This window comes from Toxorhynchites rutilus, chromosome 1 (genome assembly GCF_029784135.1).
Source record: "Toxorhynchites rutilus septentrionalis strain SRP chromosome 1, ASM2978413v1, whole genome shotgun sequence".
In the NCBI taxonomy this organism is placed as follows: Eukaryota; Metazoa; Arthropoda; class Insecta; order Diptera; family Culicidae; genus Toxorhynchites; species Toxorhynchites rutilus.
Window position 1 is genome coordinate 55196800 of NC_073744.1, and position 25927 is coordinate 55222726.

At 36.7% G+C, this 25927-nt stretch overlaps 1 protein-coding gene across 6 annotated transcripts in view; it reads left to right on the forward strand.

Moving 5' to 3' along the window:
* The window catches only part of LOC129766584 (serine/arginine repetitive matrix protein 1), a 170039-nt gene that overhangs the window by 131946 nt on the left and 12166 nt on the right, over nucleotides 1–25927 (forward strand). For 4 of the 6 annotated variants that reach the window (XM_055767160.1, XM_055767166.1, XM_055767179.1 and 1 more), the window contains 5 exons: nucleotides 6619–6781; nucleotides 6877–6992; nucleotides 14504–14874; nucleotides 14936–15133; nucleotides 24685–25176. In XM_055767160.1, coding sequence (XP_055623135.1) covers nucleotides 6619–6781; nucleotides 6877–6992; nucleotides 14504–14874; nucleotides 14936–15133; nucleotides 24685–25176 — 1340 coding nt within the window. The remainder of the gene's footprint in view (nucleotides 1–6618; nucleotides 6782–6876; nucleotides 6993–14503; nucleotides 14875–14935; nucleotides 15134–24684; nucleotides 25177–25927) is intronic. The other 2 variants (XM_055767190.1, XM_055767185.1) reach the window with 2 other exon arrangements.

Genomic DNA, 25927 nt, shown 5'->3' on the forward strand with positions numbered 1-25927 from the left:
ATGCAACCTTCAGCGGCACACAGCAGAACCAGCAGAGAAATTTCAGCGGCTATAACACACCATTAATTTCTCGATGTTATCACAAACTGAATGAAGTAAAAAACCAAAAGCTACACTTACACTGCACTACATATGCTATGTGTGCATGCGATTGCATCATACTTTCTTCTCCTCTTCTCCGCTCGTTTTATAGCTCGGGTCGCGATCGTCGCGAACAAGCAGTATTGGCCATTTTTATTCAAAGATCCAGCCAAAATTGTTGCTCCCGTGGTCGAGTGGTTAGCGTCACGCCTAACATGTCACTGCTGAATAATTCAATTTTAGTACTTGTTCAAATAGCTAATAATAGCGAATGTTACATGAATTCAATATATAAATTGATGCGTGCACTAAATAATGATATCAAATGTGAAAAACTCTCATATCAATCGATGTTTATTTTGTTCAGAACAGAAAAAGAGGTTTATTTTATTTACCCAATATTTTTGATGAAGCACCCATTGTCATGAAAGGGAAGCATTTTTTCTATGTAAACATACCAACACACCACGCGTTGAGTGGTGGTGGTGTGGTGTCCGATTCGCTTCTTCTACTCTACGCACTGCCGGTGCTTGGGGTGAAAATGCAAGAGAAACTGTACACCATGTTCGAACATCATGTGATTAAACATCGTATGTCCAAACATACCACGAATACAAACATGTCACATTTTCTAACATAGGTACGAAAAATTCATGTTTGTACTCAAACACAAAACTGTGAACAGCAGCGTGGACATGTTTATTGCGGACGCAGTGTTTTTTGTGAAACATGGAAGACTGCAGTGGAGATTGTACGAATTGTTGATTTTATTCGTTATGAGTTATCAAATAGATAGCGGTAGTGGGTGATAAATATATAATCGCCTGGAGCCGCACTGTATGTAGAACGAGAAAAATGTCGTGATACGTACAGAGTACGTTGCGCGTTAAGTTCTGAATGTATTGTTGAATCATGAATCAACCATTTTCAGTTGAGTCTACAAAACAGCATGTGCCGGTGAGAGATGTGTTGGCTCGGTTTGACCTTGATTACATGTCCCAAATATATGTTTTCCTTAAAGCTATCGATCTTCGAGTGTGATTGTTCATACATCCTTTTCCCCTCCTTTTCGTCCTTCGCGAGCTATCGGTTCCCTTCCTACTAACATTAGAATAAGTTAAATTGTAAATACATATTAGATGTAAGGATAGTTTTAAGAATTGAGTGTGAAGTGTCAGTGTGAATGAGAATGTGAATGTGAATGTGAGTGCGAGTGTAAACACACATCTCCTTACATCCCATCCTTTTCCTAATGAAAATGTGTCACCCTTCTACTCGAGTCGGTTTCCTATTTCATTAACCATAGAATTAAGGAAACAACATGTTGATATATGCTAGTTGAAATATAGTTAAGAGTTTGGCTCCATTAAACTTATGTAACTGAGCCTGTAAAAATAAACGGATTGATAAAAAAAAAATACAAAACAGCACAAAACCCATCGATCCTTTTCAGGGCCACTAAAACTTTCGAGTCATTCTGGAAATTCCGATGCATTCAAAAAATCTATTTAATGTTTATTTTTGGCTGAAGAGAGCTTTATGAATTCAAGAATATGTTTGGATTTATTGATGTAAGAATGTTATTTTTAATTATAGAGTCTTCAAGCTTTCTCAGTTCACTCGCCTTGAGAAAGACCAATTTGAAAGACCAAACTATACAACCCGACCTTGAGAAATACTATTTAAAAAACCTTGCGACCGTCGTCAACTGGATGACTTAGAAATCGAGAATGACTGCTTTGTGATTTTTTTTTCAATCGATTATTAAATTTTTGTGATTTCAACTATTGTTTCTAGATTAAAGGTATTTTTCATCGTTGAAAGTTGTGTTTTTCGATGAAAAACCGAAGGTGAAATTTCGCCTCTGCATCCATCATACAATAGATTCGATTCGGATTGTCTGTTACCATTCTGCGTCTACAGAATTATTTCGTTCTGCGTTGGAGATGTAATTTTGCTAGGAGATCAACAAAACAAATTACACATGGATGAAGTTCAGTATTTCACTTCCAGTGCTGTACCCAGGTAATCAGCAAGCACTTAGAAATGGTCTTAAATCAGCACTGTATTCACATATAGAATACTGAATAAATGCTCATTGAGCACTATAAACCATTATAGGGCGGATTTAATGCTAGAAAGGCGAAATATAGGGCTCTTCAAATACTTCAGTTACAGCTTTAAGTAAGCATTTCTAAAGCCTACTTAGGGCTATCTGAAAACGTCACTTGTGATGGCAGCCTTTAATAAGCATCATTCATGCTTATATAAAATTCCATAAAAACGTCAAGTTGTTTTTCTTACATTTCTATCTAAAAAAAAAATCCATTGAAAACAAAGAAAACATATATATTCCATGGGCCTACACAGATTCATTGCTACTCTTTTTATGGGTGTTATTGAGGTTATAACAGGGTTCTTCTTTATTTAGATCAACGGCACATTGTTTGGAATGAAAAATAATTATTATATGAAAAATACCTTATGAGATTCGAACCGGAGTACTTTCTGCAACATGTGTTGTTCTCTGTTGTGCCTTTGCTATCTGGACCACTGTTAATATAGATCAGGGATGTCCAAACGGTAGACCGCGGTCTACCGGTCGCCCGCGTAGGTATTCTTAGGTGCCCGCTAGCTGATCTATGATAGTGTCACCTCCAGAATTAATTGTAAGAATAAATATATCTTCATTAATGTTTCCATTTTAATATTTTTTCAGATTGTTAGTTATTTTATATTAACACATCCAGTTGTTCGACCATAACTTGTAATCTGTTTGATTACATTGTCACAACAACATTGTCACTAGGAACAATTTCTACAATTTATTCTCCAGGCACATCATTTGCTAAATGACCGATTGAAAATGCTGGACACATCCGGCATAAGGTTTAATGAAGTATTGTTATTTTTATTCGAGAAGTTAGATGAGTAATGTAAATTAATTGTGCGAATTTCCTTTAAGAATTATAGTCATGAATAGAACAACATGAGAAACTAAAAATGTCTTACATTACGTATTGGGCCCTATTATAGAGTCTAGTTGAACAGAATTTTGATCGTAAGCTCTATTTTGGTGTTATAGATACAGTCGAGTGAAAGCTGTCGGCATAATTTTGCTTGTTACATTCCTAATATTTTGCTTTGGAAAACATTTCGACAACATTTCGAAATATGCTTTTGGAGAACTCGATTCGATTAGATTCTATCGATTTATAAAATACGAAAATTAGCTTGGTTTGATAGTTATAGGGATCGAATTGGCCGTTCGATTCAATTCACATAATGAGGGTCAATATTTCTGATAGATAGTTCATATTAGTGATGAAACGAATAGTCGTTTGACCGGATACCGGATATCCGGCAAGCTTCGAGGCCGGATTTTTATTTGCAAATACGAAACTACATGTGAGCATGAAGCAAATAAAGATTTATATTTCAGGAAGTAATAAACGCATTTTTACATAAAAATGAGGAACTATGATTGAATTTTCCGTATAGAATGAATACTTCCTAATAGGGTATCAAGTTTTCAAACAAGTGTGAAAAACCTATTTTACGAAAAAGTACTACGAATTACCAGACGCATAATTTGATCAACTTCATCTCGATGCTACATTTTGAAATTATCCGCTAAAAAATTTCCAAATTAACGCTTAAGGATCTTTTTGAACAAAACTTTTCATATCATTTTGTGGTTTTAGCACCTGTACTTATTTTAAAAATAATTGGGTATAAATCTAACAAATTAATTTGAAAATATACACATTTTTCTGAAAATAGTGGCAATTTGTCCCCGGTTTACGGTACGGTTAATTCGCAAGGCTCGCTACAGTTTATCTTTCAGTCCCTTGCAGTAGTGTTTACAGTGAAAGACTGTTCTCTGAACGTACAAAGCAAAGCGTAATCGATCATTTAAAAAACATTATAATAAATGTAAGAGCGTTGATGAATTAATGTTATGAGTTAATATTAACCCAATTTAAAAAAATATATTTAAAAAAAAGATTGTGTTCATGAAAAATCATTGATTTTTTTTCTAATATCCGGTATCCGGCCAGATAGCGAATATTGGCCGGATAGTTACAGGATATCCGTTTCATCTCTATTTCTTAAACCTCTTGGTAATTGAGGAATATAATCATCATCTTGGGTGTATTATTATAAAAAAAAATAAAAACATGTTGCAAATGCAGATTGCATGTCATAAATGACAATTTTCTTGAAAAAAACACGACATTAATTGATTAGACTTAACAGAAAATAAAGTATAACTTATCAATTATTCAGTAACCAATAATTATTTTTATTTTATAAAATAATTTATCATTGAATATTCATTGATTAGTGATTATGATTTTCCTTTAATTAACCCTCCTATACTCGAGCATACGGTCTCACAGTCCGAGAATCAATAATTTAGTTTTGAGGAGGCTGAGTTAAATAATTATTGAAACTGGAAATATTTTATATCTTTTGTACTTCAAATAAATACCAATAACGCCTAAAAATATACAGAAGCAAAATTACAATAAAGACACGCATGAATTATACGAGTTATGATTTTGCGCGTGAGTATAGGAGGGATGAAACTTTATTCTATCTTCTAGTACTAAATACATTTTCTAATGACTTTTTGATACAGTCAACGTTGGTAGACCGCAGCCTAACATTTGGACAATTAGTCGCCCGCAATGCCCAAAAGTTTGGCCACCCCTGATGTAGATGAATGAATTGAAAATAGGCCTATTGAAACAACCGGTCAGGTACCTGCCCAAAAAGATCATGTATGAGCGGGTTTGCTTGCCAGCCAGATGCTAAATGCATAGCACTAAATGCGTATATACGACTTTCACTAATGCTTATTTTCATATACTTCATCTTAATGATTGTGAGCATTATATGGTAGCACTTAATTTGCATATAGGACCTTCATTAATGCTTATTTTCATTAATGTCTATGTGCATTAATAATGTCGATATAAGGCCTTTAAGCATAAAAAAGCAGATATACTGCCATTTGGCATTACAGATGCTGAATTAGTGCTACAATAGAGCTAAAAGTTAATGCTTATGGTTACATGGGTAGACAGCGAGCAATCAAAAGTACATATTTACTGTTGAATTAATTTGAAAATCTACTCAAACTGATTCGCGAAGCGTTCACGCTCTTTACTTGTCGTTGCTATCAAGTATTTGTATCGAAAAGTTTTATTATAAAATTTCTGAAATGTTTTGTGTTCGCCAGCAATAGTTTCGTAGTTGAATGTTAAAAGCGCGGTCGTGTCTTGAGTATCATCCTTCTTTATTTATGAATTTTTTCTTTGCGGCCCGCGACACCATGTCTAACACGAGTTTATGGCCTCTACGAAAAATAGGTTGAGGACCGTTTGGCGAGTCACTACAGATGTGTGTGGCCTTGTGTTGTTCTGATGGAACACAAAACCTCTTCTGTTGGCCATTTTTCGTTGGCCGTTTCTGATCAATCGCTAGCTTCAAACGGTTGTGGACAGTAGAGATCTGAATTTCGCCTTTATCAAAGAAAACTTGTAAAATCTGCCGGATTTTATTTTTGCTGTCTTGCATCGTTAACGTCTTGTAATTCACAACTGAATGGAACAAACAAAAAACAGAACAAACGAAAACAGTTTTTTTAGTGTGAAATGTCACCTTGACAATGAGCATTAACTTGAAATTATATGATCGGTACTATACGAGATATCGATCACTACAGCCATCTACCGAGAAAATAATTGAGATCTTTTTCTCCAACCTAATATTCGGTTGGTTTGGATTTGATAGAAAAAGTGGATCCTATGTTTTTGGGTCTGTAACCACTTAGAATTGCACATTTTATGCTCTGCAGATTGTTTGCCCATTTCGATTAATTCGAGAATTTTCTCCAATTCCATCAGATCGACTTCAAATTCAGTCAAAAGTGGTTCAAATAGTCTTTCATAGTGGGTGCATACATACATATACGAATATATCAACGATTCTTATCCATTGAAGACCATATTATTAAGCCACCCATGGAATCTCAAACTTCACGAAATCGAAACTAGTGACTCTTATGCTTCAATTTATCGGTAGCAGAGAATCCATTTGTTAACACCAGTGGGAAGTAAATTTCTGGGAAAGCCAGATAGCTAACACATTCGGCAATGTGCGATGTTGCGTGACAATCAGCAGTATTTTTCCGGAATTGCCGTCGACACAAATAAAGTATATGAAGTGAAGAATCTTTTGGCTTACTGGTCAACAGAGTGTACGATACTTTGTTTTCCTAAGGTCAATCGAATTTGTGTTTTGAATGGAACGAACTTCTCAATTATAGAAAAAAGTACGCAAAAATGTGAACCTCAAACCAATTTTCCACAGTGCAACATCCCCTCCGCCTGGTCACGACTGCTTCCCACAGTTCTTTGTTTTTTCAATTTTACCAAAACCGTCACATTTTCGACGGCCGATTTCAGCACGCTTTCCCGAAAATTACTCATTAGCCCAAATTTCATTATCCTAATTACCCCACCACAGGCGCGATATGGCTACCGTGGTGGAACAGAAGATGAGGGCAACGAAAACCGAGAAGGAGCGATTCGGTTTCGAGCCGGACGGTGGCAATCGGGGCAATGCGGACATGGACACCGCCTGGTACAAGGAGGTACTGGAGCTGCGAAAGAAGGCCGGAGAGTATAGGGTGAGTGAGCATTTCGAACCATTCGACCGAATGTGTCACAAATGTCATTATGACTGAGATGGGATTTCTTCTTTTTCCCTTCACTGATTTCGCAGAACCGAGGATGGGGCGTGGAAATGAACCCCGATCTGTACAATAAGCAGCAGGAACTGTGGGATCAGGTGTCCAGGCGAAGCTCGTTAAGCGCGTTGTCCCTCGCTTCTAGCGTCAGGTGGGTGGCGTATATGGCGTTTGAATGTATGTATGTAAACCCTTAGGAGCTGGAAGATGACCTTGAAAAGCCATCGATGCCTAATGAATGTGTAACGTAATGAGACAAAACACTGGTTCCCTTTCGAAATGGCAAAGGGTTGTAATATTGTATAATGTGGCCAACAACAACCCAAACTTCTTTTCAATGCCATATGAGGTTGTTTAGGGGTCTTTTACATTTCATTCACAATGTGCTAGAGCGTGCTTAAGGCATTAAGAATCCTTTTCCCGTTCGCCATCAGGAATTTTTTTTTTCCAGAAAAGATACAACAAGACTGTGCACATCGTCGAAGGAAACAAACATATCTGTAGTTTTTTACAGAACATTCTCATAATACATTATCCTTTGATTTCAATGAACAAGCATAATAGCTCAGGAAATTAACATTCAATCAGAACAACGAAGGAGAACAATTTGTGCCAGCAAAATAGCCGTACGATTCATTTTGAAAATATGAGCAAAATAAGGACGTAGTGGCCATTTGGAAACCCCATAGTATTATTCCGTTATCGCCTATCGATCAGCATTATGATATTTAAGCTTCACACGCAAACAAACCAACTCGCGGTCAATTATCAATTTAGATGCTCCGGAAGCAATAAAGACACAATTGCCGAAGTTTGTGTCAATATTGACATTGTGTTGATATATTCTGTCAAATATTAGGTTGGGGAAAAATAATCCATTATTTTTGGGTGAAATTTTTAATATGCTTCAAATTGTCCGATTTGGGTCAAATATGCACCGTTTTGTTGGAAAATTTGTTGTCTTTCTAAAGGTAATGTCTCTATCATAGAAGCCTTGGTTCTTATTGGCGAAAAACTCTAGCAATAGATTTTCACAATCTTCTCTTGATCCCAATTTATTATCACTCTGGAAATTTTGCAATGCGAAAAAAGTGGTAATCGCTTGGTGCCATGTCCGGACTATGTGGTGGATGCATCAAAACATCCCAATCAAGCTTTCGGAATTGTGTGGCCTTGCGTTGTCATGATGGAACACAACGCCTCTTCGGTTGGCCAATTCTGGACGTCGCTGATCAATCACTAGCTTCAAACGATCCGTTTGTTGACAGTACAAATCTGAATTTAATGTATTGCACTAAAAAAATTAAATAGAATTTGAATAAAAAATCAATATTTTTTTTAAATAAATTGAACTGCACGTATTTTAATGTTGCAGTATTGGCCCTATGAATACCATTCACAATTTCAGTGGCCTGGCTTGCATTTACGCCTTTAAAAAGGAAAAGTGTAAAATGAACCGAATTTTCTCTTTGTTAACCTCCATTGTTAACATTCTGTACCTCACAACTGAATGGGACAAACAAAAAATAGCAATAGAATGTTTCTTTATGTTAAATATCACCTTTACAACAAGCCTAAATTTGAAATTGTATGATCAATATTACGCGAGATATTGTTCACTACATCCAGCTATCGAAAAAATAATAGAATACTTTTTCCCCAGCCTGATATTTTTTTTTAAACGGTTTTATTTAGCTTGCCCTGTAATCTGTTTGTATGTTTGTAACGTGTAACGTGTTTGTCTGTAGCGTTGACCCACATTAATAGAAATTTGACCCCCTTCCTGTTGACCGATTGATATGAAATTTGGAACACACCTTTATCTCTGTAGTCATTATAAAACTGCGTATTTCATGATCTTGAAAATTCGAGATGGCGGCCGCTACAAAATGGTGGATCACATATTTATTCAAATCCTCATCAATATGGGGTTTCCAAAACCCCATCAATATGGGTATCAAACGAAAGGGCTTGACTAGTAGAATACGGTTATTTATGATAAATGTGAATCCAAGATGGCTGCCACTACAAAATGGTGGACTGCATATTTTCTCAAAACCTCATTAATATGGGTATCAAATGAAAGGGCTTGACTAGTAGAACACAATTATTTATAAAAAATGCAAATCCAAGATGGTTGCCACTATCAAATGGCGGGCTGCATATTTTCTTAAACCCGATTAATATGAGTTTCAAATGAAAGGGCTTGAATAGTAGATCACAGTAGATCATGAAAAATCCAAATTCAAGATGGCCGCAACCACAAAATATCCAATTACTTTATCAAACGGTTTTATTTAGCTTGAACTATTCGTATGTATGTTTGTATGTCTGTAGGGTTGTCCCACATTAATAGAAATTTGACCAATAGGAACTGACCGAATTTATATCATACCTTTATCTCTGCTGTCATTTTAAAACTGCTTATCTTGAAAAATCCAATTTGACCGCCGCTACAAAATAGCTGATTCTGTATCATCTCAAAAAAAAAAGGTTGATTGAGATATGTGTATCAAACGAACGAACTTGACTTGGAGAACACACTATGTATTTTCTGCAATCCACTCAATATCGGTATCAAATGAAATGTTCTGACTGATAGAATACAGTACAATGGTTTTGTTGTAGAGAAATATTCTAATGAAACAGATAATGTACTAAAAACTAGAAAACAAAATAATTAACGAAATTAACCGTTTAACTTAAAAAGTTATTTTTTACTTATTTTATTTTTTAATTTACTTGGTTAAAGATAGACAGGCTTTTATATTTTTTCTTGAAAGCTGAGGTTTTTTACGTAATATATCCGAAAACCAGATAGGTGTTATTTTAGGTTTATGAGTTATTATATTGCCAATTTAACATGTTTTTAATTTATCGTTCAATATTCCAATAACAAACACACCTTGATTCCAGCATAGTCAACTTTATTAAAAAAATATTACACTTTACACATTACACATCAAAACACTTTACTATAAACCTATAGCAGCCAATCAGCCTGAGTTCACACCTGAACACAATAACGATTATAAAAATTATTAACATAAATATTCTTTATTCACTTACCTTTTTCTCACGCAACAATTATTAATAATACATAACACACCGTACTTACCACTCACAATTGAGCACATCAAAACAAAAACAAGAATCACGACACAAAATGCCAATCACAACAAACGAACAACAACAAAGCGAATTGTCAGAGGGAGGAAAATATCGCTATAGAAAACGGGGAATACGAACCCAATTGTTTTTATAGCGAGTATTCGAGACTCAACTCAAACAAAAAGAAGGACTGCAGGGCCGTATGAATAGGGCAAAGCATGTTCAGTATCGGTATAGAGACGAATGAACTCTTAGAGTTCAAAGTCTTTATAATTAAAAACCAAGTATCGGTCAGTTGCAAATAAACCATCGATCAGTATAGATCAAGCTAGTTTGTCTATATTCGATCTCATCACAACTACATCGGGTAGCCAGTCTCTCATCTCTTCATCACTCTGGATCTTTGCTCAGAAACTATCTGGGTGGGGACAAGAACTATGCGACTGCAATCCAATCTTCCCGCAAGCGTCATATTTTTTCAAAGAAGCTAGCTTATTGGCTTCAATTTAATATGTCGACCATTCAAATCTGCTCAGTAGTTCAAATGTTATGTTTTTTTACAAAAATAAGTTTGGATAAAAGAGGAAAAATGATTTTCCGGACCACCCATTAACTTTGAAAAATTATATCTCAAAAACGAAAAAACCTCTCTGATATCGAGATATGTTACGTAAAATATCCTTAGTTTCCAGGGAAAAATATAAAAAAGCGCTCTCAAGTCAAAGGCTATGAAAACAATGAAAAAACGACTGGAATCAATAATTACGAATATTAAATCCATTTTTTCTTGCAAGTTCAATATTTTTAAATTAACGGCTAGCGTTAATTTGACATGTCGATCATCTAATATCCAGTGGTTCAAAAGATATGATTTTTTGAAAAAGTCATTTTTGGGAAAAACCATCCAAAAAAGGAAAATAAGTGTACCACTCAAACCTTTCAAACATCTATTAATTTAGTTCTTTCATAGAAAAATTCTCTACATGTTTGGTCTAGCTCGATATCATGATATACTTGTTCACAATTGCATGAATAATAGGGTTCTTCCAAAATGGTTAATTCACGCAGATCGCTGATTTCTGTAAAATGGTCGTACTTTGGGTTTGACACCTCCCATCAAAATCTGCACAGTAACCTTCGTACATTTCTTGGACGCAGCTAAGCAATCCTTCCTGATGTTTGGTATGTTCCGAGACACCCTTGGATATGCCCTTAATAATTGCCCGGTAACTTTCGGGGGTCTTCGTAGCCTAATTGGTTGCGTGTCCGCTACTAAGCGAACAATCATGAGCTTATAACTCAGGGCCCTCAACTGACCTTCTTTGTGTGTTATTTTAGCTTCTACGTCCATGCATCAATCATCATGTGATGGTGATCCCAGCCTCTCACTCCACATACGATCGATCTGCTGCATCGGTAATTGGTGCTATTTATAAACACAACAATGGAAGCCTCATGTGAACATTCGAACAATAGAAATATTCTTACGCCGAAAAATGCGAGCATTTTCTGCCATTCTTTTTAAGCTCATGTTCGACTGCTTGGCATTACATTTTTAAGTGTTCTAACGGAGCAAACGATTTGATGGAGTCATTGAATTTTGGCCATTTTTTTGTTCAAAATGTCATCAGAAACTGAACAAGTAGCTGTAAGAGACTCTAACGAGCGTCTGTGAAGTAAGCATAGAGCTGAATAAAGCTTTTATAAAAACGTAACCCTTATGGGGAATGTGGGCATACATATTTTTTTGGGGAATTAGAAAAGTTTATGAGAGATCTCAAAATTTTTATTTCCCAATTTTTTCGGAGTTCTTTTATTCGAAATTTGTTCGATATTTTATGATGCAATTTTTAAACCATTTCCTACATTTCGTTATTTGACCAAAATTTCGATGGACTCACAGCTTTTGAGTTAACATTTTTTGTAAAAATTAAAATAAAAAACTAGGCCTTCATCAAAAAGTAGTCTACTTTTTTAAGATTTCAAGCTATCAAAATTGAAATTTTTGCTTGACAGTAGAACTACCGACATTTTTTATATATCTATTTCTTCCAAATCGATCATAGTTGTCATTATAGAAATTTCAAAGGAAATATGCCTTATTTAGAAAAAGTCATAGCATTATTAGAATAAATTAAGACAAAATCTTGTGAACAAATGATACAACCAGTCATTTTGACCGGTCGATAGTTCTAGTGTTAAATCTTTATACATAAAAATGGATTTCTGTCTGTCTGTCTGATTCTTATGGACTCGGAAACTACTGAACCGATCGACATGAAAATTGGTATGTAGGGGTTTTTGGAGCCGGAGAAGATTTTCAAACACAAATGTCTGCATTACTCGAGAATTAACCAAGCAAATGCAACCAAATTAGGCATCTGGAGGTTTTAGGATGCAATTAATGTTTTTAGGGTGGTTAGATACTCCTCCCCCCCTCTCTTAGGGGGGGGCTGCCTTACCAATAAAACACAAATTTCTGCATAACTCGAGAATTAATCAAGCAAATGAAACTAAATTAGGCATAAGGAGGTTTTAGGGTGCCATAAATGTTTCTATGGTGGTTAGACACTCCACCCCCGCTCTCTAAAGGGGGGCTGCCATACAAATGAAACACAAATTTCTACATTACTCGAGAATTAATCAAGCAAACGAAACCAAAGATGCAATAAATTATTCTATGGTGGTTAGATACTCCTCCCCCCTCTCTTGGGGGGGGGGGGGTTGCTGCCATACAAATGAAACACAAATTTCTGCATAACTCGAGAATTAATCAAGGAAGTTAAACCAAATTAGGCATATGGAGGTTTTAGGGTGCAATAAATGTTTCTATGGTGGTTCGACACTCCTCCCCCCTCTGTTAGGGTGGGCTGTCATACGAATTGAAAAAAAAAATTCTGCATAACTCGAAAACTACTCAAGCAAATGGAGCCACATTTGGCATGTGAAGATTTTAGGGGATACGAAAAGTTTCTATGGCGAATAGACACTCCTGTCCCCTCTCTAGGGGGAGAAGTAGGGAGGGCTCTGCCTTTATTCTATCATATTTTCTGTATCAAACATTTATTCCATATAACGGAGGAACATGTTATTTGCAAGTGGTTGAAAAATCTTGAACGAGAATTGTGTCTGAAAATAATCTGATTTTATAGTGATGAGTTTTGGTAGAAGCGTTCAAATAAGAAGAGCAGAAGATCGAGGTAAAAGGAAAAAAACAACGGAGTCGATTAGAAGATCGATTAATGAACAGTTCTGCGATTGGAAACATGAACTTGCGCTTAGCAAGAAAACGTGAATGTTTGAAGGTATTGATAACAAAAAAACAAATTTTGGGCGGGACGAAGTTTGCCGGGTCAGCTAGTGACCAATATCTTTACACCCACAACGTTTCACTGCAATCTGAGATGGTGCTGCCAACTCCTTAGACGCGTTTTCAATTATGAAAAAAAATATATGTGTAGCCAATACAATAACCAATAAGTCATCCGTACATCGAAAGCAGGGCACTACTACAGAGATAGAGTTTTCCTAACAACAAAATTATTATTATACTCGTAACATTTCTGTGTGTAAATTATCTGATTGACATGTTCTGCGAACTTTTTCTCTTAAAAAACTTGTCAAGAACACGTGAATCGCGAGACTTTACACACAAACATGTTACGAGTAAAACATTAGTGTTTCATGAGTCTCCATACACAAACATCATATATTCCAGAAACTATAAATGATGGAAAGTTGACGTCCTCGACGATAGTCCATGTTTTAATAAGATCTAAACCTACGATTTGTACCTCCCGAAAGAGCGGATCAAATGCAAACGCTTCGATGGACCATGCATCGAGTTGTTTCACTACTTTGCTGAGCGTCTTAGCGCCCTACGACATGCGAGTACACAACGAGTGAGACTCGATGTTGTAAATAAAAGGGTTAAGACCAGAAAAATTACGAAATTATTTATTTTACACTTTCTCTTCGATAAATACGAAAGCGCAGGCCAGGCGGATGAAAATATGAATAGTGTTTATGGTTCTGACACTGTTACGGTTCTGACGCGTAATTCTGGTTTTGTCAAATCTGTTCCGATAATTATATGAAACTGGTGGTTCGTTTCTATAGATTTTGTGAGTTTTGAATAGTTTTGTGATAAAGAAACGTAACTATTCGAGACTGGATCCCAGCGAGCACTAATTGGATGCAGACATAAAATATTGCTGCAGAGAAAAAAGGATTGAGTTACAATGAAGTAGTGATTACTGAAACTATCTTGTATTTTGTGACCGAAAAAAAATCTACACAAAAACTCCAGAATTAGACAGACTGGATTTATATTATATTAATTAACGAGTGATGTATTAAACTGTCCTCCTTCCAGTACAGATTTTCAAAACAAAAGGTCGTGTTTAAAGGAATTCAAAACACACAGCATGCTTAATTTTACACAACAGTATGAAGTGTGGCTTACTCAATATGCGTTGTGAAACTGAGTTTTGACGATGAATTCAACATTTCAGTTTCAAGACTAAATCATGGATGTCTTTCCACCTACAGACCTATCACAAAGGAAGAAAAAGAGAAGGAAAACAACAAAAAGAGTTCACCAACGAAGCCACATGCTCGCGGTAAGATTCCCGGTAGCGCTAGGCCAGTCGAGATCAACAAAGCACTGCCGGACGGACAAGCGTTCTCGCGCAGCCGTAAGGACAACATTCGACATCATCTGGAACGTACCACCGGACCGGATATGGAGGAAGGCGCCCTACTACCGTCCCCCACTAGGGAAAAACTAATGCCGGCTATTCCCCGCTCCAAGGCGGATAGTCCCCAGCGTGGAAGCCCCCAGAAGACTGGTTTGTCGCGCCATGGAAGTCCCCAGAAGGGAAGCCCCCAAAAGAGTAGCCCCAAGAAGATGTCCAACAAAGGTAAGGTCCATACAAGCAGTGGAACACAAGTTATCAGTGGAATTTTTCTTGCTTTTTTCAGGACGATCCCAATCGGTAGGGCCAACAGTAGCTCCCGACGCGAGTGTTGGTAGCGTCGGCGGTGGCTCTCCGAAACGTCAGATTCGATCTGGTAGCACTACCACTGCCCCAGCTGCTGTTCCAGCAGCCAAAACGCACAACAAGAAGACGCCGACCACAGCCACAACACCTTCTCAACCGGAGCGTCGACCAAGACCAAGTATGTGGGCTTACATCTTCTACTAGGTGTATTAGAACGTAGTAGTTGTTCATTTCTATCCTTTGAAGTTCATTTTCTTTTTTAATTACGGTTTTATTTTCACTCATCCGTACAGTTTAAGTTTTTGTTTTTTTTTTTCGTCCAAAAGAAAACATTTTCCAACAACACACGAGAGGAGAGTACACAGCTACTGACCAACATTTGAAATCCCAGCCTTTAACAATCCAAAAAACAAGGAAAGCAATCTCTCGCACTCCCTTAATGTTGAAAGCATGAATAACAGTCATTATAAAGCATGTGAGAATATAAAAAGTCTCTTTAATGTTTTGTACTATATCCCCGTATCCTGTATCCTCCCTGCAAAGCGAAGCAGTCAATTGCTGGTGTTGAAAAATCCACAGTGCACCTCTTGAGGTACTTAAGCCTGGAGGCGGGGATGGATGAAAGCAAATGCAAGAATTGGTATCCGCCACAACTTTATATTTGTATATATATACACACGGAAATGGATTTCTTCTCCATGAAAACATCCATCCCTACTCCCACCTCTCATACATATATAGTGATAGACAATAGTTAGCGCAGTGTTGTTTGTGCCATTATCTCTCCCTCCCTGTCATTCTGTCTGTCTCTCTCTCTCTCTCGTACTTATTATCCCATCTGTCGTGATGTTTTGTTCTAGAGAAGAAAGGATAATACCGGATGAACGAAAGTCGACACCTTGAGGTGGTTGCTGTCGTAAAAACGTTGATTACCTGGAAGCTAGAAATTGTCATATTATCAACTTTTACACTCTAGACACTAGACTTACGAATAGTTTGTTTCGTTGTTTGTTCGTTTTGTTTCCCCTGTTATATGTGAGAAAGCCAACGTGTGAATGTAGGATAGATAGTCAACTAGATAAATGTTCTGAGTCTAGATAGAAATAGTGCTGCTATTCGTCTTCGTTTAAAGTGAGATGGGATGGGGCAGAGTTCAAGAGTGACACAGGCGATGACTGCGCGTTGTCATGCGGATGCCTAGGATTTCAGAGTGGATCGTGATTTTTAAGTGCATTATGCTACTGCCACTTTGGAAGCAGTGGTTCTCGAATACGTGAGCGGATTCAATTTCAATGATATACACTCGACAAAAAACGAAGAGAACATAGTCGAAATTTTTAGGCAATTATTGAAATGCTGTAACGCATAAATCAACGCGTAAAGATAAGATGGACGTCATTTTAAGGGTACAGCCTTCAAGTTTTGAAATATTTTATGAACATTTTTGTATGGGTGTGTGTAGATGTGGTGGACAAACATATCAGGAAGAAATAAAAAAAATGATTTCTTTCTGTTTTTTTCAAACTTTTCAAAAACCAAATGAATAGTGTTAATTGAATCTGCTATTAAATTGGTTAGTTAAAAAATTGTGTTAGTCTAAACGTGGACTCTTAGTCTAAAATTTGTGAGTATGACGAATGCAAGGAGCGATGATACTCACACATATACATACGCATATACACATATTTTACACCCAAAAACTTATGACGTAACGAAAGTTACGAATTATTCATTTAGAGGGTACGCATAGCATTTTTTAGTATTGCTACAGCTTGCGATGAAGTGTACCTCTAATTTACTCCAAACTTTGAAAAATCGACTAATCGTATCAATACGTCATGTTTATAGGAGTTTAGGGGACACGGTAGGATAAAAATTTACCTGCTAACATTAGATATTACTGTAATATTTGCAAAATTAAAGAATATTTTCAAACACTACAAAAACGTATCTTTGGATTTTTAAAAAATCGATGCAATAGATGCAAATAGTTTATTTCGTCAAAGCAAAGTCTTATATAGAATTTACTGAAGTTTTCAAAACTATCTTTCGATTTGCGGTGAGATCATTATTTATTGAATTATTGATCATCAAAGACGGAGGGATAATTTTTCATTCAAACAAAAATATCTCTGTGTGGGAAGGTCCTATAAAAACATTATAGGAATCAAATGAAAGCTGGTTGATAGTGTTAATTGGATTTTCTATTAAGCTGGTTAGCAAAAACTTGTGTTAGTCTACAACAAATTTGAAGAAATCGAAAAAAAATTTTTTTTTGTTTCTTCCCGATATGTTTGTCCACTATATCTACACACATCCATAGAAAAATTTGTTTATGAGATATTCCCAAGCCTGAAAGCTATAGCATTTGAATTGATTTTTTCATGACGTTACAGCATTTCAAAAATCACCATTTCAAATTTCGACTTCGCACTCTGTTCCTTTAATTTCCTCGATTTTTTTTTACTTTCCTGACATGTGCGAGTGCACTTTTCTAATGAAGTATATAGTGTAGGGCATAATAACTATCTTCGACACCTACAAAATTCTGGATAAAGGATGAAATGTAGAAATTTTTTTAGATTTTCAAAAAAAAAAAGATTTTTATAAATTTTCACTGAATAAATAAATATTTTAAAAATTGAAACTCATTTTTTCTCAAAAATGATTTGTTTTCAACGAAAAGCATGAAAAAGTTGTTATTCGAAAAACTTTCTCTCTGTAAAAGTGCCCATCTTCTGATGTATGGGTGATTTGTTGGAAGTTGTAAGGACTATTTAAATCTATTTATTCAGAATTTTAAAAGCACATTTTTTCGAAAAAAATCTATTATGATTCACATTTTTTCCAAAAGTTTCTTTGATTTTTTTTTATAAAAACCTAAATAATTTCCTACATTTCATTCTCTAACCAACATTTCGTAGATCTTATGATTTTTAAATTAATATTTTTCGAAAAAAAGGTGAACCTCAACTTAAAAGTTTATTAATTTTTTTGTGAGAAAAAAATTATCAGACCTGTAAGATTTTGGTCAAAGAATGAAATGTAGGAAATTATTTGTGTTTTCATAGAAAAATAACAAATGAAACTTTGAAAACAAAAACAATTCATTGAAAAAACAAAATTGAAAATTAAAATTCTTTTTTCTCGAAAGCATGTTTTTTGCAAGTTCTGAAAAAATAGGTATGAATAGCCCATACAATTACATCGGAATATGGACACTTTTACAGAGAAAAAGTTTATCGAATAACATTTTTTTCATGTTTTTTTTTCGAAATTACTTTTCATGTTTAATTCGTAATTTATTTTTTTAAATTATCGCGATTTACATACTCTGCTGACTGTTTTTTTTTATTTAGAAACATGTTAAAGACATGTCAAACGCAACAATGTACACATAAAAACGTTACGAATAAAACATCATTTTTTTCTTGAGTCTCCATACAAACTCTTGGCTTATACTCCAGAAACTATAAAATATAGAAAGTTGATGTCTTGAACAAAAGTTCATATTTTAATAAGATAACTTTTATTAAATACACTATATCGCAATCTTGACTTTATACAAAATTAGGAACAAATGTTTCCATTCTCTCTGAAAAAATCATGCAAATAATCTTATTGACTTTCATTTTGAGTTTGTCGTCAAAGACTAGGTTTTGTGCGTAATTAAAAGTCTTGCTATAATTGTTTGGAGACTCCTAATTATATTGGCGTACATCCAGCAGCTACTTGGCCTCGCCCTGAGACGATTAGCCCACATCCAAAGATCATGTAAGCCACGAACCAACACAAAACCTAATCACCCTTCTGGTGTAGACATAGGTAAGGTAAATGATATTGGTTTGTCTATCTTTGGGTGTTTTCACGCAGCTAGTAAATGCAATCGATTTTTCTTCATGAAAATGACATGTAATCAAGACGAGTTTGGGTTTGTCGAAAAGCCCCAAGTCTCTAGTTGCTAATAAAACCATGATTTATTCGGTTTTTGAAATCACCATTTTTGAATGAAAAAACGAACTTTTAAAAAGATTGCATTTGCATTTCATGTCTCATTGCTTGAGTTTACTATCATCATATTGGCCCATTTATAATTTAGGCTTTCTTCAGAATATTGCCTTTTCTTGGGCATTTTGAAGGCGAACAACATTCAACACAGAGGAACTATATTTCTGCTTCGCGCGATGGACAACAAATCTAAACAAACAAACTGCAGCGCACCAAGCGGTTGTTATAGTAATTAACATCAGTGAATCGGACAAACCGCGATTTAGATATATAAAAATGATACAAATGGTGTGCAAGCAAGATGTTTATAATATTTGCAAAAGTCATAATCCTGAAAAGGTTTGAATACGTACCAAATAAGGTAAATGATTTTGGTTTGTCCACTTTTTTGAATGCTCTATTCCAGCACACCTTTGTCAAATCAGGTATTCGAATGTTTCAAAACATATAAATAAAACTATTTTTTCATGATTTATAGTAGTTTTTATAGCATATTTTTACGGATTCACATGTTTTAAACGATTATAAAATACGGCTTCTATTGGTGTCAATGCGCCCCTCATTTGAGCTAACTTTTAATCAATCACCAGATAATTATTTGGCACGTATTCAAACTTTTTCTGGATTATAACACGTAAAAATATTGTAAACATCATGCTTGCACACCATTTGTATAAGATTTATATAGCTTAACCATTAAATTAACGCATTTAAATGACCTCAATTCTGATCATGAGCAGTGCTGAAAATATTCACGTTCACGACATTCAAATTCGGTGAATTTCTGCCTTCCTTGTATCGATAACCTTCAGCTCAAGCGAGAGTCGATAAATATGAAACAACACTATCAATGAACCCCAGTGGAATGAACATCAACATCAGCTTGCCATGAAGTTCATTTTCCATTTGCATCATCCTTTTCGTCATGGTTCATGGTTACGAACGGTCGAACGGACGAATGGTCGAAAATGAAGATCATTGCGTGTTAGTGAAAATCTAAGCATAAAATTCAACGTCACCAATTGAGAGTGAAATCGATTAATGGTAAAGAATGGCAATTCATCACACAAAATTCTTGTTTTGGCGAGTTCGGCAATGGAATGTATAGAATAACTCTTGCTACGTTTTATGAATCTACTCACGATTGCCCGGAAATGGCATACACCACCATTTATATGTGCAATGGGTGACACGTTTTCAATAAAAATCCACTGCAATCGATGAAGATCAACTGAAGGGTATGTTTATGACAAGGTAGTCTGGACTGACTAGTGCATCAGTAACAGTGAGGCTGTGACGTGTTAGCTTTGCAAGTATCATGGAAGGGTATAATGAATTTGTCTAAATAAGTTCATTTCTTTTGTATTTTAGCTACATTTATTCATTGCTGCCTAAAGATAATCTATTTAGATTTTCTAATCAAAACCTAGGGGAAATTGTGGTTCAGTATTTCAGAGTTTGGCTTCCTGAAAGTCTCTGTAGCTCTCCGATGCCTCCTACTGCAGTGCTTAAATTAAGCTATCAGAACTAGCCGAATCACTAGGTTTTTCATTAGAGTTAAGCGAGCAAATGCACATGTTTTTAGTATTGCTGTTTAGGTCCTGTCCAACGAATCGAAGCCATTCTTTCTTTCTTTGTTTTTAAGAGGCTTTAAACTTTGCAGTTCATTCGCCTCTAATAAGCCATTTCTTCCGGATAGTCACATCCCTTGGGGATCGATGGAATGATAATTTGTGGGATATGTTTTCATAATTCGAGTTGGACTCGAGCCCGGGTATCAATGACCGAACGCTCACGCATCCGGGTGCCACTCATCGAGCCATATAGTTATCTGAAAATTGAAAAAGACCGTAAAAAGACCACTTTAAAAAGCAACACAAAAACAACACATCCTGGGTGCTAGTACCGTTATTTCAACTTTAATGGTTCACTAACTCCTCTATTTTACACGTATGACGTATTTTCACACATAAAAAGTAGCAAAACATGTAGGGTAGGGCGGTGCTAGTTGGTCATTTTTGAATAAATTTGGTTATAATTATGTAGTACGAAGTTTTGCGTTAGAATGTTTAGAACCACAATGAAGCTTACCTTTTACCCTTTCAATGAAAAATAACCAGAGAATCAATTATTTGACATTTATCTTATGTTTAACGTCTTTGTATTTCAGAATATATTGACCAACTAACCCCATACACGGGGTAAATTGGTCAATAATAGGCTAACCTTGAAAATTCGTATTGGAATATTATTTACCAAATTCTGCTGAACGGATTTCTCGATATTTTTCCATTTTTTCCGAAATTGCGACCTTGAGCTCTTCAATCGTGGTGTAATGTTTTCCCTCAGTCTGGTTTCTGCGTACAAGGATCCCCCCTAAGATTTTCAACAGGATTCAAGTTTTTGGTCCTTAATTCATTGCTTAGTGTACCTGCTGGTATGAATAGTAGCATTGTTTTGCTGGAATGTGATTTTTTTTGTGACGATATCCATGCAAAAACGGTAGGAGAGAGGATTCCAGAACATGTGTGTAATCCTTGAATGATGTGAAAGCCTATCTTGAGCTTCCCGGTTGCACAGAATTCCGCCCAAACCATGCACGAGCCTCCACCAAAATTCCTGGTAGAAAAATACTGTTCCTTCTTCCGTAAATCACGCCAGTACCCGTTGAAACCATGAGGACAATCCAAATTGAACTTTTTTTCGTCAGTGAAGATAACCTATACAATGAAGATCTTTTTGTTATGGTATATAGCAAAATGTATTCTTTTGGAAACATTCTTTGTCACAACATACCATGATGAGGAGTTTTAACCTTTTAAGCCCTCTTTATGTGAGGATTTTTTACCAAAATTTGACGAATTGTCACCCGAGCAGTTGAGTAGTTGAAATATTGCTTTATTTGCACATGCGATTTTGAGGTATTCGAACCTGTGCCAACTATCTCCCGCTTATCCCGATCAGAGTGCTTCGATTTACGTGGAGCTCTCCCCTTCTTACTGTATCCTTGAGGATTCGCCAAACAATTGAGCGCTACTTGATGGGATCGTCCAAACCGACCAGAAAATTCTCTGATACCAACATTTTCTTGGTGAAATGCATCGATTTGTCTTTCTTCTCTCTCCGTGAGGATTTTTCCCTTCGGCATTTGCCAGATTTAATTGATCAGAACAACTAAAACAACGGAAAATGTAAGTGGTCTTATAGAAACTTAACAGCTGAAAAGACGAAAACATTCGTTTACGCTCAGCGCTTGCGCACACACGTATGAAAATCATGCAGTGTATGGTAGTCATCAATACCTACACACTAGAACATAAACTGAAGCATTGTTTGTTCACAATGACACTAAGCAGCAAGATCATCACCTGGTCTTATAGAAGTTTTTTTTCCCAAAATATATATTTTTATCAAGGCTCATATGGCGTTAGCCTCACGGGGCCGGGAGTTCAATACTTTGACAATTTTTGTTATTATCTATGTTAATAATATGTAACCGATTACTCGCGGTTGGCTCGAGGTTAGTATTACAAGTGTTTTCGTAATTGAGATGTTGCTGTCTCCAATGCTCTGTATGTGTGCCCGACACGGGACACTTCCTATTGGGATGCAGCTGACCATTAATCAGCAATGCCCCCTAGTTTGTACCTCATATCTAGCGTGGTGCGTCTTTCTCGACTCGAGGAATCCAGGATAGAATGGTCACTAGCCGGCGCAATCATCAGTTCGTGTAGAGTTGTCATGAGCGGTACAACCTTTGGCTCTTGTTGAATGATCAGTGGACTGCACAACCTTTGGCCCGTGTATCTGTAAAGAGTGTGTGTATGTATTGCCGCGACTAAGTAAAAGTTTATCGATCGGATAGGAGGGATATGAAACAGGGACACAACGAAGGAAACATCATTAAACGTTGACATCGGCGTTTCTGAGGAACAGGTATAGATGAAGCAGAAGATCAGGATCACGATATAGAAGTTGGACAGAGTGTACATAGGTTGGCAAAGAAGGCGTTCAAGTCGACATTCGGTAGGTGCTTCGACTCCTTCGCCATGCCTTTGAGTGAACGTTGTAGTCGTAGATTTTTTTCGGAGTTCGAATAGTCCCAAGTTTCACTTGAGTGCTTATAATTACTTATGAAGAGTGGCCAATCTATTGGGTTCCCAAATAAAACGGGAAGTTCTTTTGGAACAAATAAGGGGTGCCCGCTCTGTTGATCGAAGTAGAGACTTCGTGACAGGGTATCGGAGAGCAAGGGCGTTTACTTATTCCATAAATCCCTACCTGAGGAGCACGATTCGTTCTCACTCGTGGAATCGACGAATTCAATACCACTGGTTGCTCCTTTTGACGAAGTGCTTTCTGGCATTCGACCACTTCTTCACATTTGTGCACTAGAAGTGGAACCAACGCCTGTAGCGTCCACATTGCGGCATGTGTGGCAACTTTTGTTTTTTCATTTGAAGATAAAAGCGGTCGAAGTACATCGTTTGCTTCTGGAAACTTATGCTTCAGTAGAGATCAAATGTGAGAGTTGGATTCGGATATTCAAAAATGGTGATCGATTGACATACCAGGGGTTCGGGTTTGATTCCCGTTCTAGCCGGGGAATTTTTCGTCTTCCGACTTGCACTGTAATTCACACCTATTCTAGAGTTGAGCACTTCGAATACATTCAAGGCGTGTTTTACATAATTGTTCATATGATTATCGGCATGTTACCGGCACGAGAAAGGTATTCGTGGTACTATGCTCCATAAAATTTATGTAAATTCCTCTAGCTATCATTGTCATCCTGTTCAGCAACGGCGCACGATTTTTGGTTTTTGTTTGCAAAAAAAAAATTAATTCTTAAAAAAACTCGTTTAGATTTTATTTTGCTAGTTCTGATACTACTCTATCACAAATGCTGCGCCTCCAGCAGCAAAATATACCAGAAGACCACGTGGTAAATTTCGTTTTCACTACGTCAATAACCAACAAGGTTTGCTCTACTTTATCAGATCAAATGTGATCGCTTGTTTATGACCATCCATAAGAGTTTGTTCTCCTGGTATTTCATTCACTTAATATTTCGACTGATTGAGCAGTTTCGGGTAACTCGGTTTGGGAACAGCTAGAATGTCTTCAGCTGGGTAGGACTCTGCCACTCGCTATGCTGAAGATTCACTACCCACCACAAACGATACCCTTGAGAGTTCGACAATACTTCTGCACACCTCGATGATTTAAACTCGAATGGGATGAGATTTGACCTCACCGATTGAAGAAAAGAATGTCAACATAATGTTGCCCGAACATTCAGAATGTCAGTAATTAGATCTGAACTGGTTCGGAACAAGAAATAATGCTTTCTCCATCCAACGACGATTTTTTTTTTCATTTTCTATTTCAGAAGTAAAGTTAATTTAGTACTACACGAGACACAATTGCAGGTATAGTTCAAAATGTATCGCGTCGTCTAAAGATAAGGAAAGTAAAACACGTTATTATCATAGGTCAGGATAAAAGACTACAAAACTGTATACAATGAGACTACTTTTGGGAAGATAACAAATATATTGCAGTACCATATCATCTATAACACATTTCATGATTCGTCCCCTTCTGTTCTGCTCCTTTGATTTCCCTTACTCACTTCAGTAGCTGATATCTCATAGTCTTTAGAAACATTTCATTAATTTCTTTTCTATTTTTTTCCGGTTACTTACTATTTTTTTCTAGCAACCCTACCCACCACCACCAATCATTCCCGCTCCAAGAGCAGCTCTGTGCCCCACAGTGGCCACACGAGAGTGCATTCTGCTCCTCCCAGTAGACCCCCAGCGACCACCAACAACATCAACAACAACAACCACATCAACAATTACAATAACAATAATAATAATAATAATAACCTAAACAACACTAATCAGACCCATCCACCACTATTGCCAACCAAGACCGACCAAAGCAATAACAATTCCATTCCAAACCACCAAACCATCACATCTTCCGCCAACACCACCACCACTACAACTTCCTCGCATCCTTCACGCGCTAAGCTCACACTCGGTACAAAGATTGGCTCGCAGAACCGGCCCCGAGCGGCTAGTAGTAGCAAGGCGGCGGCAGTCGATTCGTCTGCCAATAGCTCGGCCAGTTCCACGTTGAAAAAAGAACCATCGCGCAAATCCGCACACAGCAAAACCGAATCGGGAACCAAACTTGCTGGAAGTAAGTAGCGCTTTTGAACGAACCCACAGCAAAAAAAAAAGCAAACCATTAAAAACCATTATCAGTTATCACCCCTAAGAAACAAAAAAAAAAACACGGAATTTTCTCGACGCGGTTGGAAGGTGGGGATGGTCGTCGAGAAAATCGGTCAGCTTTGGTGCTGCAGTATAATTTGAATGGTTTCATTATTGCTATACCAAGACGGGGGTCATAATCTACCCGATGACCTCCGGATTATGGCCTCGCGAGGGAAAGAAATATGTCGTCTGCTGGGTGTTTTGGTGTTGTATTTGAGTGTTGGGTTTCGTTTCTCTTCAGTTGTAGTGCTGTAGTAATTATCATTTCCATATCCTGGACATTACTAGCCTGTTATGTAGCTTTTTTTTCCTCATTCGTTCATGTCATTAGCATCTGTTGTACATGTCACTTTAATCTTGTGAGTTATATCACTACTGTTGGTGGTGAAATGTAACTGTAACCGGTTGCTGTAACACATGTCGAGAGCCTTAGGAAGGGCCGTATCACTAGTTTTTCTCTACATTATTGAAATAACAGATCACACATCTAGAGGCGTTTGAATACGAACCAAAACCGAACCACAAATCTGTATTTGTTTTCCTCTGTTGTTTGTGAAAAATGTATTTTTAAGTTTTCCAATCAGGTAAGTCGATGTGAGGATCATGGGAGGACATTCGTAGCCGAGTAACCGTAACCGAGTATCGGGTCTAGGTCAACTTCCTTCAAATAGATC